Raw genomic sequence first — 17,055 nt, forward strand, 5'->3', positions numbered from 1 at the left:
CCAAATTCCTCTCACTCCTCTTCCTGGACAGCTCCAGAAATTTGACGGGAAGGAAATTCCTATTGAAGGGTCTGCAGAGCTGGAAATTAAAATTCGTCTACACAAAATGGAGCACCCGGTCCTAGTTGTAGTGCCAGAGGGAACCCCCTGTCTATTAGGGAATGACATTCTCCCTAGGATGTCTCCCCTCCTAGATTGTGTAAACAAGGTCCTCTGGAACCAGACCCACCGGCCAATTAAATTAAAGCAAAGCGTCAACCATGTGAGTCTAAATGGCACATGACACATGGTTGAACACAAACCAGACCTACTTAGGTTCTATTTTCAAAACAATGACACACCCAACGTCACCGTCATAGCTGTGGGACCACCAAACGGTGACAAGAACTCTTCTCCATTTCTGCAAATCAGCCTCCCTTCCAGTCTCAAGTGGCATTCCACCCTAGAGGGAAATACATTGACATTTTATACTAATGTACAATCCGAAAATCCCATGTTCATAGCCAGAATTGACATCCAACCAGCACAGAACTTAGCTGGCATTCTGAAAAAGGGTGAACAGCGCTTCCTCCCGATTCAGTTAAATGATGGGAAGGAGTCTGTCCTCGCCCGAGTTGACTTGAATAGCAAAGAAAGCTTCATCAGAGAAGCAATATTAAAAAAACTCCCAAAAGACCAGACCCTACCCGCCGTAGAGTCAGTGCAGCAATGGGTACGGGACCTGGAAGCACCCCACTCCAAAGCATCCTCTGCTTAGCAGTTGTACGATCAACATTTCTAGGGATGACAAAAGCATAATAGATACTTGTTGGGTTGTGCGAGGTGTCCCTTCCACCGTTTATATGAGCCGTGACCTCCTCAACCAACTTGAGATTAATTTGGACCCTAGTTATTAATGGAATTTCAGAATTGGAGGACAGGTGACCATCCCAGGACTTACCTACAGAATCCACCTGTCAAGACCATTAGTGAACATAGATGGGGAATATGGCCAATGCTTAATCAATGCACGTGTCTTTCCCACTGCTGACATCCCCAGATGACGTCTGGACACAGTAGTGGGAAAATTTCCATAACCATGCTATGTTCTATCTTCTAGCATCTGGACTAAGAATCATACCAAGTATCACCAAGGAGGACCACTTGGGGACTGGGAGGAAAGGCCCAAGGAGCCCAGAGTGCCGTTCCATGCTCCTAACCATAACCAGCAAAGAGAGCGGGTCATGCCCAGCTCTGAAGGGAGAAGCCACTGAAGTTCTCCACACAGACAGAAAAAGAACATCCCAATCTCTCAACTTCCCCTTGATGGACGGTCAAAACTAAGTCGGGAGGGGGGTCTCTGTGTGATGTATTGACCCACTCCGCTATGCTTTGCGCATCACCCTGTGAGTTATGGTGAAAGAAACAGCAACAATGGCAGCAAAACCCTTGTGCGCACTAAAAACCTACAAAAGCCATGTGCTTCAGCACACAAAAAGAGGGATGCACAACCTGCCACCCATGGTGCATGTGCGGTGGAATAGAACACACCTGGCAGAAAATGTGTCAGTGGGCTCCATGGCCAGCAAACAGAGTGCAGAGGGAGAAGAAGCACTTTGCAAGTGAAACCCCAAAATGTGCCCACAAATGACATCTGCTTTGTTGCTAAAAACTCCAAAATGCCTATAACACAACATTTCTCAACATTCACAATCTTGCCCAGTGCTAAAATTCATGTATCTAATAAAGTATTGTGAACATACAAAGTCCTAATGTGAAGAGCAAAACATTCTTCAGACAAACTGGATTGTCTGAAAACTGACAGCCCATGCCAGAATCTGGGTGCAGTACCCTGGGCTACCTGAATGACAGCTGTCAGATGAGTTACTGATGAAACTTTAAAGTGAGCTGAAACTAAAAGTCTGCTGGATTAGCAAACATAAAAAGGACTGTTGCCAAAAAGGAATACAGATTTTAGTTGTTGTTTTTGATCCCACAGATTTTAAGGCTAAGAAAGTAATGTATTTATGTTTGATGCAACACATTTGGTTTTTGCTGGATTTAAGAAGCTAATTAGCCTGGCTGAGCTGCAAGAACTGGAAAAGCAGGTTTTTCCCCTAGAAGGAGGGCCTTCCTCTCAGCAGAAACTCACTGGGAGATGTTAATTGCGGGTTAGAACAGACTCTTGTCCATAGAAAGAGAAGGAACAATGACAAGCCTTTCAGCCCAGGAACAGGAGGTGTGAAGGTGGTCATAAACTCTCCTGGAAGGAACTTCCCCCAAGGAGGGGAATGCACTAGACTCCCAGGAGAGACAAAGGGCGGAGCTAAGCGACCATCTGCTGTTAAGAATGAACAATGAACAATTTTTAAAAGACCCATAACTTGTTATTCAAAGTGGTGAAAAATATAAAAAGGACAGAGTTGTTAATTTAAATTTTGGCTGCACGTGTGAAGAGGTGGTAGAACTGTGTGACATGTTCTGGACAGGAATGGCTATATATATATGGTTTTATGTGAAATGTATTAATGTTAGAATTGTGAAAATGTACAGACACATCCCTATGTTAAACGCACACATTTGTGGAAATGTGCATAAAATTGGGAAAATGTGTTCATAGCGAAAAGGACAAAATTCTGTAGAAAGTTGAGATAAGATCCCACCAATGCAGGGTTTTGAGGAATAGCTGCTACATAAAATGTGGCATCTTTGTGTGGGATTTGTATAAAGGTGACCAATGTAGAAATGTACATTTAGTATCAAATCCGATTTTGAAACCAGTGGCTGTAGGGAGGTCTCTGAGGACTGTAAAGCAAACCAAAAATGTGACATCATCCGGCCTTGATCCAATCACTCAAATTGCAAGGCGGAGATGAATTTTTGATCTCATCCCAGCTCATAGGGGCAAGCTTAGCTAAGCCGGCCCATACACCCACTTTATGATGTCATTTTAAATCATAAATAGAGACAGCTGACAACAGATAGGGACTCACTGATCCAGTCACTTTCCTGATTCCGATGAAGCACTCTGATCCAGAATTCTACATCCAGCTTTAACATCCTTCCAGATCCAGAGGCCAAAACTCTTGCCAGCTATAGAGAACTATTGATTTCCAGCAATGCCCAAATCCTCAAATGTATTCTCTCCACCCAGTGAAGCGCTGTGTGGGGTGAGAAGGCCTTTTGAACTAGTATCCTGAAATTCTCTGGCTTGCCACCACTAGGCTTGCCTGAGGAACTCGCTATCCAGCTGATTCAAATACCCGCAGACTAGGAGGGCAGATCCTGTGCAAACCCGGTGACCCGCCTAGCTGATCCAGTACCGTGCCTGATGTGCTGTCTTTCCTAGACCAGACCCAATCCAATAACCAGAGCTGATGGTCCCATTTAAAAACGTATCCTGTGAGTATTAATAGGAAGAACTTTGGCCCATAGTATATTTGCATTGTCTTATCCCTATCTCAAACCCATCCTATCTTTCATTCAGAACCAGTATTGTTAGAACTATCTTTGTGCTGACCCTTTTCTCATCTGAAGTAGTTTCCACAGTAGGCGGGTTACACTGATCATGTGACTGTAAGATCCCTCTGTGGTATTCGCTTTTTCATAGTCATCCTCTAGTGTAAGCAAACCCATTTTTCATTTTCAAAGTGCCATTCTGTTTTCCATTCTCGCACCTTATTCACAAAAACAACCTTTACTAAAACCTCTATAACTCCCTCAGCTTTTGTGATAGAGACGAAATTCTACACGTGTAAAATAGCTTTAAATTGTTTCTGACTTGGACTTTGAGATTTCAAATGGTTTTTTTGGACTAAATAATTGCTTGTGATTGTGTGCAACTGTTCAAAGCGGCTCCCATAGGAATTTACAACCACTTAAGTATTTTGACCATATTTGGTGTTTTTGCCCAGTCAATTCTAAAGACAATTTTAAAAGCCATGCTGACAGCTGAAAAGTCAATTGCCTTTTTTCTCGTGTTTTATTGGGGAAGGTGGGACTGATATTCTGTTTGATTTGTGCTATTCCTGAATACCTGTTCTCTTCTTCCATTTCTTTACATTGCCTATTGGGGGTTGAGGGGTGGTGCAGGGGGAACCTCTAACCATAGTGCTATCTGATCGGAACAAACACAAAAGTATTTTTTTTTTGCTGTATTTATTTTTCTCATTACTCATTCCTAGTGTATTAAAGATATTATTCAGTGTTCTGTCATCCCCATTGGTGATTGTTGTTTATCTATTAAAACATATTGTGATTAAAGTTTAAATACATAATTAAATATTTACCTTTGCAAACTACCCTGATTCCTGGTTCAGTGTGACCCGGGGGGTTCCAGGAGAAAGGTGTGATATGGGTGGTATATCGTTCAGAATATTGAACTTATAGACAAAAATAAATAAGGGTTTCAGTTGTGCACTACATGCTGGGCTTTGACTTGGGTGTGTGCCGGATTGAAATCACTTACAGCTTATTTTGTTAACATGTGCTGAGGGGAGGCGATTCTCTTCGAGGGGTGTGAGCTGATACAGTTGCAATACAGATGAGCATGTCAAACCAAGATTCTATAAAAATAGGGCCTTTCAAAACAATGTGCATAATTAATTAAAAACACTAAAACCCCACCCTTGTAATGAAAAGACAGAGAATGCAGACTATGAGAGCAAAAGTGAGCACTCTGCGAGTAGACAGGGATGTGGGTAATTGATTTTTAGCAGCAAATGATCAAAGTACTGGAACGTGTCTTGAAAAGAACAAGAGTGGGGTCATCTAAGTCTCTTGGGCTCTTTAAGGAAGACCAGGCGGACAGGACAACTTTAATTACCTTTATTGCATGTTTTGGTGGCTCGATAGCAGTGAACAAGGCTTCTTTGCACTTTTCTGCAATGGAGCAGGTATCTAGACTATTGAGTCATGCTGTTCCAGTGGCTTTTCGGCGTTGAGGGGGCTTTGAGATAGGGCTGTCTGTAGATCAGGTCGGTGTGCATGCCGGGTCGAGTTCATGGCTCCCACAGTATTTAGTCAGCATTTGAGTTGAAACAATGCTTTTGTTGGTTTGAGTCGGTGCTCAAGATTCTGTGAATCAATAGCTTCCACAGCAGCGAGACAGCACTCGAGATTGAATAGGCATGTGCTTAACTGGATTGAGTTGATGTCATGACAGCTTGAAGAAGGCAAGTAAGTGGTTTAATGTTAATAGAGTGCCAAAAGCAGCACTGCTGGTCCAGTAACAGCTCAAAGTGAGTTGAGCACAGTCGAGCCGGCTCGGAGGTGTCTTACATCAGTAAACAGGGTTCTGGGTTTCATCTTAATGGCTGAGAGTCTCAATCCATGGTGTCCATGGACAAGTAGAGTAATGTCTTCCACATTTCCACTCCAGAAAGCTTGTTGGGCACCTGCAGGAGGTTGAAAGGGAAAAGAGCTTTCCACTTCTTTGGAAGCTTCTGTCATCCTCTCTAAGGCAAAGAGTTTTAGAATAGACTGTATCACCAACAGCGTTCCAGGTGAATCCTTCTTCTCCTGTAGTCAAATTATCAATCAACTTGGGACAACTTCCCCCCTTATTAAGCCAAAGTACTAAAGCAGCTTGGACCATTGAAATCATATTGTCAGTGGTACAATCTAGTCTGCTGTAAGAAATGTTCTGTGCCTTCTAATGGCATACCCAGAGCGTTTTGTATGCAGGAAGTGGAGAAGGTGAAGAAAGTTTAGGGAACCCTAGCAGACTGAAAGATGATGGAACCCCTCCTTGGCCTAAACCTCTTCTCTGTGCTTCTTCTGCTCCACCCCCTTCCCATCTCTGCCTACCTCAAAAATGACTCATGTAATCGGCACCCTGACAGGAGAGCGTCTTTGCTGCGTCAGCACTGTATTTGAATCAAGGTGCCCAGGGGACGATCTGATGAGAGTTCTTGTGCCATGGAAGAAGGTGTCAGACTTCAAATGGGTGGCTTCCTGGGCAGGGTCCAAATGGTTGCTGTCGGTATATCCAGGGAAGATAGCTACTATGCACCAGTCCTGCCATGACTGAGTCACCTCGCCAAGCTGACATTAATATTACATCCAAATGTTAATTTATAATTGTGGGATCCGAGTAGCCAGCAGGTCCTTCCGAAATAAGGCTGCATTTTTTATACCACTCCTTATTTTGGACCTGCCTTTTCTGGGAGAGACCACACCTTCTGTCCCTCTCATTGGGGGCTTCCAAATACTGAACCCACTGTACCATGCACCCTCCATACTGCCTTGTCCACCTATGTCCACCAAAACCAAGGGCCTCATACCAGCCTCACAGTGCCCCAGCTCTCCCACCAGCGCCCTTCATTTTTTCTAACTCTGTCCAGTTCCCCACCCATCCTCAACCCTCTTCATTTTTCGCCCTGCACTTTGGCTTCCCCGTGCACCACCTACTCCCCTGTGTAGTAGTCTGTGGGCCGTGTTTCTTGTGAAGCCTCTTTTGTGGGCGACACTGGAAATGTGACCTGAAGACCCCACACAGTCTTTAAATGAAACCTGGAATAGGGGATCTCATCAAGGAAGTGCAGGATCAAATGCTCCTAGGGGGTTGCACTTGGTTTCTCCCACCTCAATCATCCGCCCATACACGAAATGAAGACATTAGGACAAAGGTGAATTGGATAGTTCTAGTTACAGCGCCATAGGTGGGATACATTTAAATGTAATCCCTCCAGGTTGCCTCTCCTGCCTGAGCTTGGGACAATGAGTGACAGCAAGACAGGGGAATCTGTCCACATGGCCCGTGTATATACCCTTGAGCACTCAAATGCATGCTAAACCCTACACACATAGATTGGTACTTACTCCAACCCCACAGTCTATAAACCAATTGACCAAAATAATATTTTGATAATGGGTGAAACCATATTAAATGGCCGAGATGGGTCCTTCACAAATCGTAATGCAACTATTAAAAAGAATTTGAGTACCTGCACACATGACAAATTTCGGGGTGCCCTTATTTAAAGAAAAGTCAACGAACACAGTTAGGGGTTTAGATGCCTAGCATGTCACCTCACAGGGTTGATTAACGGAATACCTACCAAATATTCTGAAGCATAGGGCATCCAATCGGAATAATGGCTCCAGCAATGCTGCACTACACGGGCAATAGGGGGTGCAACATGACTATTGAATCGTGAGGCTTGATTTAAAATCTTGCCCTCTACACTGTAACAAATTGCGTGATCTTGGGTAAATCTCACTATGTACATTTGATTAAATAAAAAATACCCCAGTAGCTATGAGCCCTTGGGAAAGGGCTGCATTCAGTATTACACATAATATGAAAGATCTGCAAACCTACATGTAACAGCTGTCGCAGTAGATCTAATGTTATGCTCTAAATTTGGAGGAAAAAAAAGACTGGCGCAGAGTTCGAAATAGAATAAATCAGACATGCACATCTGGCTAGTCGAGTGCTTCGTAAAACCTTTGACAACTTAATTTCCCCACCGGAAGGTCTCGAATCGACTGCGAGATGCATCAATGCAGTTAATTTATTTTGGAAAGCAGTGCCAGATCAGCAGCGAGCCTGCCTCGCCTGGCCCCTCTCCCCCTCCCATCTGGTAGACTGGTAGAGTGCACAGTCAGCTGGCCACGGGCCTTTTGATGTACCGTCGGCTGGGTGTGCAGAAGAATGACTGTTCCGAGTGCCCCCTGTTCCTGTGAACTTGGACAGGGAACGCGGGTGTAATGGCCCATATTAATCTGAGCTCAGATGCCACTCAGGGATGCCCCTGCTTCCAGCAGCCTGGCTTCCCATTGGCGTTGGTTCTTTTATGGGGAACAGATCTGCTGATGCGCAGCGAGGGCCCGGAGACTGTAGTGCGAACAAAGGGCTTTGAGAACGGTGCTGTACATGTAACCCCAGTAGCCGAGTTGATAATTGAAATGAAATACTTAATGCACATCTGTGACATAAGGGTGTAGTGTAATTGTGCTCCTTCGCTAGAGGAAATGTAGTCATTTGCTTGCTGTCCGTGACCCCTGCAGGGAGCTGAGTTATGTGTAACCCCTTATGCGGTGCATTGCTTCAGTAAGCAGCCATCTGTAACATGTGACCAGTCCAGCTGGAGCATAAAACAGGAGGCATACGCCTGCTTGTATTGAATCATATGTTGTGGTGAACAGCCACCCAGCATTGTTGGTGTCTGCTGCATTGTGTGACATCCTAGCAGAAGCCTCTGCAGGGCGCGCCGGTGTCACCGGCGTGAGAGAAATGTATGTTGAGCGCCAATCAGCGCTTTAAGTTGTCGCTTGTCTCGGGAGAACGTGCGTGCCCGCGTCTCATGTGTCGTCTTCTTCTTCTCTAAATTACAGCAGGATGATGAAGTGTCCGCCGCGCAAGTGAAGGGGGACGACCAGGATGGGCTGGTGCTTCGCAAAGTGTCGTCGGAGAGCCCAGCCCCCGCAGCAGGCAGCGGCGAGCATGATTGGAGGTAAGAGTTTTTCCTGAGGCATCTCCTCAGACACAGGCACACACACACACGCGCGCGCGCTGGGGCTGAGGGACTGCAGAGCTCTGCAGGCCGATGGACGCGGCCAGCCGCGCGCGGGCCGGCTGCTGCAGCGGCGGATAGGGGCATGCATGCCTTTGTTACTGCACAGCGACCATGGGCAGTGCCAAGCTCTGGGTCTTTCGCCACCGCTTGGAGGACAAGGGCCCCGGGGCGCACGCGGGGCGCGAGCTGCCCCTGCCCACCTTTGACGTGCCTTATTTCAAGTACATTGACGAGGAAGACGAGGACGACGAGTGGAGCAGCCGCTCGCAGTCCTCCACAGACGATGACTCTCTGGGCTCTCTGCTTTCCAACAGGTACATGGTGGTGTCGGGCACACCGGAGAAGATTCTGGAACACCTTCTGAACGGCTTGCACCTGGACGACGGACGGGACAAAGAGACAGGTGAGGGGGTTTGGGGGGTGCGACTGGCAAGAATCCCATATGCTATACTTGTGCACTTGTAATTGCTACCCCATGTGCCTGCTATCCGGCGTATAATGCCAGCCTTTCATGATATGGGTCACAATTAAAAACAAAGGTAAAGTAAAGGTGATGTGCGCGAATGCTGCCAGTGGAATGATGCGCTTTGCTATATGGGAGGGCACACGCAAAGCCGCCCAACTGGTGGGCAGAGGGCAGTGAGTGGGGAGAGAAATCCACAGCCACAGGCATGCTTGAAATAAATGCTGCATTTAAACAGCCACAACTTCTATCCCATGCAATTAACTCATGGTCTGCCCTTGCTGGACAGACTGCGTAGCCCAGCAGGCATAGTTTGCACGTAAGGGCCTCCCACGCTCCTTCTGTGTGAGATGCTATTGCATCGACCCAACTACATTATGTTCCATTCATCTTGGTTCTTGGTTTCATATATTGCTGTAGGGTTGTTGGGGGAGGCCTTAAATCGTTCAACTAGATACATTGCATGCACAATCCAAATGTTTTTTATTGGTAAGGAAAATGCTTTGTCTAGCGCACACTGAGGACTGGTTCACATCTAGGCACTGGCCGTGGGTTTTATAGCTCCAAGAACGCTGGCGACGTCAGTGTTATCCTGCAGTTCATGTGTCCCCACAGCCTGGCCCAGGGCCTCCCCTCTGCTCAGGCAAGCGAGTGGGACATCCAGGGGCAATGCACATACAATCCTTGGCATCTCTGCAGAAACTGTTAGCAGGGGAAGCCGCGTTGTGCCAATTGCAATGAAGAGTGGATTAATAACAATGCTTTAGAGAGACAGGTCTGGTATGGGAATGAAAATGTACATAGTGTTGCGGCCATAAATGGCAACCAAAAAGAGATTTGCTTGTGGGATCAAGCACGTACACTGTGAACATGTGTACAAGGTTCACATCTGAGCCATGACCCCGTCTTCAGAAAGCAGGATGTATTCGTTAGATCAATGCAAATTCGCAACATCACATGAGGGGGAGCACATATTTTGGGGGAATGATTAAGGCATTGCATTGTATTGTTTTCGTCTGAGCCTCACATCCCTTAAACAAAGTAACAACAGAGAGGAATTGAGGCATGAATACAAAAAGAAACTCTATAATTTCCAGTTATATCTTGTTTTTTGTGTGCCAACGCCTCGCAACAAACGTAAAACTGGAAAATGGACGTCTGTGCTGCCATGTGTGTACATCCCACTGCTTTAACGGGTGTTCAGTGTTTACAAATGCATAAGAATGCTTATTGCGGTTGTGCACAGCACATCTCTGTGAAGTGCCCAGATGAGAAGGGTATGGACTGTACGGGTTAAGACAGATGACATTGTTTTTTTGTTTGTGCAAATGTTGCTTTTGTCTAATTCCGAGTCCACATGCAGTGGGCGCACATCTGCCATGGAATGATTGCTCATTGTGAGGGCGTGCTGCTGTCATGCCGCCTGCAGAAGCAGTTTTCTTGCTTTTCTTGCAAAGAAGGCGCTGTCTGGCTGTTCTGCTTCATTAATTGCAATCTAAGTCGAGCTACGTGTCCCTTCTGCATGGGTCCCTTTCGTGGAAATATCTGGGAGTTTGTGCAAGGCCTGTATAATCAAAGTAATGTCTTTAAAGATGCCAATTCTTCATCATGTGCCATTCATCAGCTCGCATGATTTGACTTGGCAAGGCCCTCCAATCCAATTAAATGACAGGATATGGACTTGAAACGACATTAATGAGATCATATGAGAGGCACTTTTGCTCCGCAGTCCTCGCATTCGCTGCATCATTTATGTCGCGTGCCGAGTCACAGTTACCATGACCCTGGGCTGGGATTGAGAACACTGTTGCAGTCACTTAGCTTAATGATGGAACAGTAGTGATTGCCCAAAAACAGCAATTATACATGTTATAAAGTACACATTTTAAAAAAATACGATCTAGATAATTAAGCATTTAGGAATCGACCATTGGGATCTTGTGAAGATGCATGATATCGGTAAAACAGACACGTGCACATGTAAGATCCTCTTGCATAAGGTCATACTTGAGGGCAGTGTGTTCAAGCTGATTAGGAGCAACAGAAGAGTGACACAGAAGTCTGCAAAAAAATGGACAAGTTTATTAGGGACGGTTACACAAGTGGACCACCTGAAGAAAATATAACTCAAGAAAAGGTCTCTCTTCGCTTTGGGAAGCAAATAAGAAATAGTCTTGGAGCTATCCAATTATCAGTACAGGGATCATCGGCACTGCCTATTTTCATGCTGTTCTGCCTCTGCGTTGTGGGGGATTAAGTGCCCCCAAACGTCATCCTTCTCGTGGCTTTCGTCCTCTGCTTATTTTCTACTACTTTCCTAGTTCTCAGTGTCCTATGTGTGTCTGTACGCTAGGCCATGATTACTGCAGAAGTCTGAGCTAGAAGAAAATGGGATAAGCCCCACATTTCAAAAGGAGGATTGGCCAGCTGTGCTGCTGTCTAAGTATAGTGGAGTGGACCTCTTCCTCTGCCTACTTTGGGGTCCTGCCCCAACCCACAATACTCTGGTGTCGCTCTCCTTTACCACATCCTGTGTCTCATTGATGCCCCGTCATGTGCCCATACCTCGCCCCTTTCAAAACTCTCTCCTTTAGGCTTGTTGTATGCATGAATCTTTTCTTTAACTCCTCCAGTGTCTGTTTCTTCTTTCCTCCTCCTTCTCGTTCACTGTACCAGTTTTATTTGTGACCCCTCTTGGGTGTTCTCCTTAATGGTCTCCAACTACTTCCACCTGTTGTTACCCCCAACTGCCTCCTCAAGGAGATCCACCTCCCTCGTCCAGGTATTCCCCCAGTCACCATTTCAATATACTGCTCCTTCCCTCCTCACTTAACCCTTCCTTTTGCCATCTCCCGGTGTTCGTGTTTACCATCAATTCCTTGTTCTCCACCTTACTCATCCTCTCGCTCCTTCCTACCTCAATCCAGTCTTCGCCATCTTGCTCTGTCTCATGCTCCCTCTCTGTTCACCACCAACTCTTACAGACACTGTGTCTCTTTCCCAATAGGCCCACATGACCCTCAAACGACTCACAGGTTATATAGGGCTGTGTAATCCTGCCTCAGATCTGGTTGGACTTCTTTGGTTTACAGACTTTCTTTGCCTCTCACTGCTCCTCTCCTGGATCCATGTAGACATGACTCAATCCTTACTTACGGTCAAACACAATCTTGAATACACACTTGTCACCTATCAGGATAGTATGTTTGGCGCTCCACAGTTTGGGTCCACATCTACTTCAGCGCTCCATGCTTATTGATATGGAATGGGATGGGAGACTCTTGGTTGTGTGGTCCTCGGGGTATGCTTTATCATTATGCGAAACACAAATTCAAGTGAACACCATGTGTTTCATGGCAACCAGCATTCTTGGGTTGGTCCTGTTTGGCAGTGTGAACATTATAGGCCCTCCTCCCTTGGCGGCCCTGATAATGGGTTATGAAGTATCATTAAAGAATGACTTGCGGTAGGTGGGGATCTGCAATCACTTCACGAAGTGAACACAGGGCTGCATCTGGTAAATGTATGATCAGAGCTTCTCTAAAGTGGATAATGAACCAATGCGACAAGCCCATGGCAAATGGCAGGGCATGTGCATTAGCTGCAACAACAGAATTATGTTTTGTACTGTTCATAATGTGCCAATGACGGCTACCATTCCTGTACCTTGGTAACTAAGCTTGTGCAAATGACAGCGCCTCAATGCCCCTGGGCTGTTTGCGCGCTATATAAATATAAATAAATACATAAATAAATAAATACAATTTTCGGATGGTCAAAGTGATCCTCCGCATACCACCACCACATCCTGCATCTTTTATTGGGCAGTGGTAGCAAGCCTGCATGCCCCCCCCCCCCACTTTCCACCTGACGGGCCAAAAAGGGAACTTCATCAGAAAAGGGAGTTTGCTAATCTGGTGCGAGTTTGTCCTCACTTTGTTTTGAGGGGACACACTGTAATATTGCAGTGTTTGGCTTGCTTTTGTTTTGTTGGAAACATAAATAGCACATTATGGACAGAACTTGCCAAAACAGCAAAGATGTTAGGATCAAGCACTTGCACTGATGACAGCATAGGAAACAGAGGGGAAACATGCTGAAAGGTGTTCTGGTCAATATCATGTCGCTGCTGATCTGCTGCCCTGTGCAAATCACTGTTTTCCCATTTGGAGGATAGTTTGAGTTACCTCAATGTCCCATTGTCTGTTGTACCTGTTTAAAAATGCTGGGTAAATCTGATGCAGATCTCAGATAAACTGTTGTCAATTCCTGGAAGAGTTGTGTGATTCTGCTGATGAGGAAGTGCGTCCCGTCTGAAGCAGATTTCTTAGTGGAGAGAGAGGGTGGGAGGTGCTTAACATAGCCGACCAGGGTCTTTGTCAGCACCCAGACGAGATTCCCAAAGGCTGTACAATGAGAGAATAATTTGTCATGTGAGTCAATTGCAGTTAAGACCCCTGAGATTCCAAGGGGTCTTCTGTAGAAAGCACAGAATGAGAGAAGCGCCTTTGACATGGTCATTCGTAGATATAAAATACACTGGGGCGATCAATTCTCTCACCCATAGCCACCAATTGTGGTGTGCCTCAGGGGGCCAGTCTGTACCCACCCTGCTGTTTAACTAGTACCTACAGTGTTTATGTACCCTGCTGTACAACATGGGGGTGTATTTTACCAACTATGCAGACAACAGCCAATTGGTGGTCGAGTTGAGTGGCTGTTATAACACCGACAGAAGCAAGGTGGCCAACATCTTTAACATTAATGAAGACTGGATGAAGGCTAATTGGCTTTGCCTAAATAAGAGCAAGACCGAACTGATGATTTTTGGCTCTCATCAAGCAAGGTCTGAACTAAGCCCAGACTATTCCGCCTTCAAGTTCAGAGACTGTCTCATCCCCATTTCTGAGAAATTAAAAACATTAGGCATATACCTTGAAGCATCTCTGGGAGCAGAAGCGCACATTACCTACCTAAATAAAAATGCCAGTATTACTTGTGATTGCTCAAATCCATTAGACTGTATCTGAGTGAAAAGAGCTGTGCAACGATTGCCAGAGCCACTATCCTCTACAGATTGGATTATGGCTATGCACTTTTCTTGGGAGCCAGTAAGGGATCCATTATGCACTGCCAGACCTTAGAAAATAATGCAGTGAGAATTATCAGACGAAAGACCAGAAGAGAGCATATCACAGCGGACCGGAAGTCTCTCTGCTGGCTAGCATTAGAGGAACAAATCATATTCAAATGCATGACGACGGTACATCACTGCCTTTATGGCTCAGCCGCTGCTTATCTGAAAAATCAAATCACCTGCTACACCTTGGGCCGAGCCCTGAGATCAGAGGCTCTAGGTTTTATAGTATGCCCAGACGTTATGAGAACTAATGGACGCGGATGCTCTTTCCCTGTAAGAGCCACGTTGGCCTGGAACAGCCTCCTCGGCTCTTTAAGATTAGAGTCAAACTACACGATCTTTAGAAAGAGATTGAAAACAAGCTTATTCAAGTAGCACCACCTCAGGAAACAAATCTGGATGTCCCATTGCTAATTGTTGTCTTTGTCTCTATGTATACGCCCTGATGCCTGCAGGCTTCGGCGTTTTGTAAATAAACAAATAAATACAACTATTATCAGAGCAATGAGGACGCACTGCCTAGAGAATTTGGGAGTGGCTCCTGTATCATTGCTTTCCTGCTCCGGATGACATAGCCATCTGACTAAGCCCAGATTCATTCGAGAGGTTTGCTGCTATCATTACATAGTCAACAAGGTCCTGCATATAATACCCCCTGGACTCTTCTTCCTGGGAATGACTCCATAAATGTTATCCTGGATCTTTTGGTTGTCTCACCTTTGTTATGTCTGCCAGAGGGAACTCACTCCCTACGTTCTCACACAGTGAAATGGTGTGGGAGGGGGCGGTGGTGGGCAGTTAGGTATTTGAGTAAACCTATCCCTGTGTTGGAATGTTTAGTTTAACCTATCTCTTAGCCTTTGTCGATATGGGTTGTAGCTGCATGTATTCCCAGTCTAAATTATGAGGGTGCAATGGGGCTGAAGAGAGCAATGTTTGGCCTACAAAATTTCATCAGCTTGGTCTCGCCCATTACCCTATGATAGTAGGTTGGAGGGCAGTACCTGTGTGGTAAAACAAACTATCTTCAGAGTGGTTAACATCCATACAATGGCATGCTATTTTCGGAGTACTGTTAGCAGGGATGTCAATTTACCAAAATGACAAGGGTTGTGGAAGTAACATCACATGCTCGATGACATCACGGGAAGTGACATCATGTGAACTTTGACCCCGAAAATATCACAAAAAGGGATTCCATATCACCTTTTGCCCTTGTTACATCCCAGGAAGTGACATCGCAAAAGTTTTTTTTAGAAATGCTATAATAACTGTATAATGAATAAAATCACAAATAGTTCTAAAGCAGACAAAAGACTTTTAGTTTCCAGCAATATATTAACTCTGGGGCTGCCCTAATATGCAATGGGTGCAGCCATGCTATACCGGCCCAGAACAATCATAGGCCAAGAGGACAGCTTGATTCTGCATTACTGCCTCATAGTGCCAATTACTGCAAACCTATACCTGCTAAAGCATCTCCTGATAGATATAGCCATGATATGCTAAATACTGTCTCACATGCCAGGAGTTTCTAAAATATGCTAAGCACAACGTCATATAGCCTAATAGCGCAATCTTATACCACGTTACGCCTCTTATAGCATTTACAGTCCTCCTATGCTGGCATTGTGTGCTAGGTAAAGCCTGAAATGCTAGATAACGTATTCAGCGTGTTCATTTATTTTTAGAGTGAAACTAAACTAAATTGCTCTGGGTGGTTTCAGTTTCAGAAGTTAAGGAAAATTAGGCCCTCTGAGGTAAACTGATTTGCCAAGGATCACACATGTGAGCCAAGTGGAGAAACCAGGATGTATGCCTTTTTCACTTTCTCCAGTTAGCTAACTGACACACTTCCAACCACCCCATCTTTAATTTAAATGAACATACTGGGATTTCCGCATTGTGTTTAAAAATGGATATAAAACTCAAAATATAAAATAAATCTTTACCGAAAGCTGTTTGGTAAAACCAGTATGATTTATTGTGACTTAATTCACTGAAATATCCCCATCCCTTTCTACATGCTGCATAAAAAAAAATATTTCCTAAATCTATGAAAGTACATAGGAATAAGTTGTTTTCACAGTTTACCATTCAGTCTCACACATAAGACATAGAACACAACATTTTAACAAAGATCACACACGCACGCACACAAGGTATGGAATGTGTACAAGGCAATACAGCTCCTTATAAAGCAATAATTCTGAAGATGCCATGGCAAGTGCTGTTTTGGAAAATGTGTAATTTCCCAGTGCAAATGGACAAAGCGTACACCCCTTCACGAATCACTAGTGTTGATGGCTTCCACAGTACTAACAGTCATCATTTTGAACAGTTGAATGGGACCAAACATACTTCGAGTGGCAATCCCACAGCTGTATATTTGTTTGTTTGTTTGTTTGTTTTATTACTTATATTGCGCTCCAGACCCAAGGGTAACCGGGCGCATTTTATACGACAGCTCAAAACTTTGTTACAAGATCACAACGCAAAAATAGCAAAAATAGAGCAACAAGAATAATATACAACAAAATATACAGGAGTATACACAAAATATACAGGAATATACAGCATGTGGAGTGTAAAAGCATGTGTTTACGGTCCTAGGCAGAGATTCCTAGGCTTGAATATGTCCAGGCAGTAGATGATCTAAAGTGTGTCTGCATTTTTGATCCACGTTATAAGGTTGTGTCGGAAGGTGGGGTAGGGTTGGTCAGTCTTCAAGGTGGATGGTAGGGCGTTCCAGCAACAGTTTTATTTCCGCTTAACAATAAATTACTCTTTGACATTTAAGTCTTAGGGCCTGCAGGTCAGGGCTCTCAGAGGCAGTACTAGGGTTACCAAGGAGATTGCAAAGGGCAGCAGCTGGTTCTACCCCCAAATGACGTCCATGACCGTGAGAGCATAGCATGTGCATATGTTTTGCCTTTGCCTGAGTCAGCATG

General features: G+C 45.0%; 1 protein-coding gene across 3 annotated transcripts in view; it reads left to right on the forward strand.

The window, feature by feature from the left end:
- Nucleotides 1–17,055, forward strand: part of RAPGEF5 (Rap guanine nucleotide exchange factor 5) — a 1,543,629-nt gene that overhangs the window by 1,189,560 nt on the left and 337,014 nt on the right. For all 3 annotated transcript variants that reach the window (XM_069648248.1, XM_069648249.1, XM_069648250.1), the window contains 2 exons: nucleotides 8,320–8,438; nucleotides 8,816–8,904. In XM_069648248.1, coding sequence (XP_069504349.1) covers nucleotides 8,320–8,438; nucleotides 8,816–8,904 — 208 coding nt within the window. The remainder of the gene's footprint in view (nucleotides 1–8,319; nucleotides 8,439–8,815; nucleotides 8,905–17,055) is intronic.

Source organism: Ambystoma mexicanum, chromosome 2q (genome assembly GCF_040938575.1).
Source record: "Ambystoma mexicanum isolate Mex_15411 chromosome 2q, UKY_AmexF1_1, whole genome shotgun sequence".
In the NCBI taxonomy this organism is placed as follows: Eukaryota; Metazoa; Chordata; class Amphibia; order Caudata; family Ambystomatidae; genus Ambystoma; species Ambystoma mexicanum.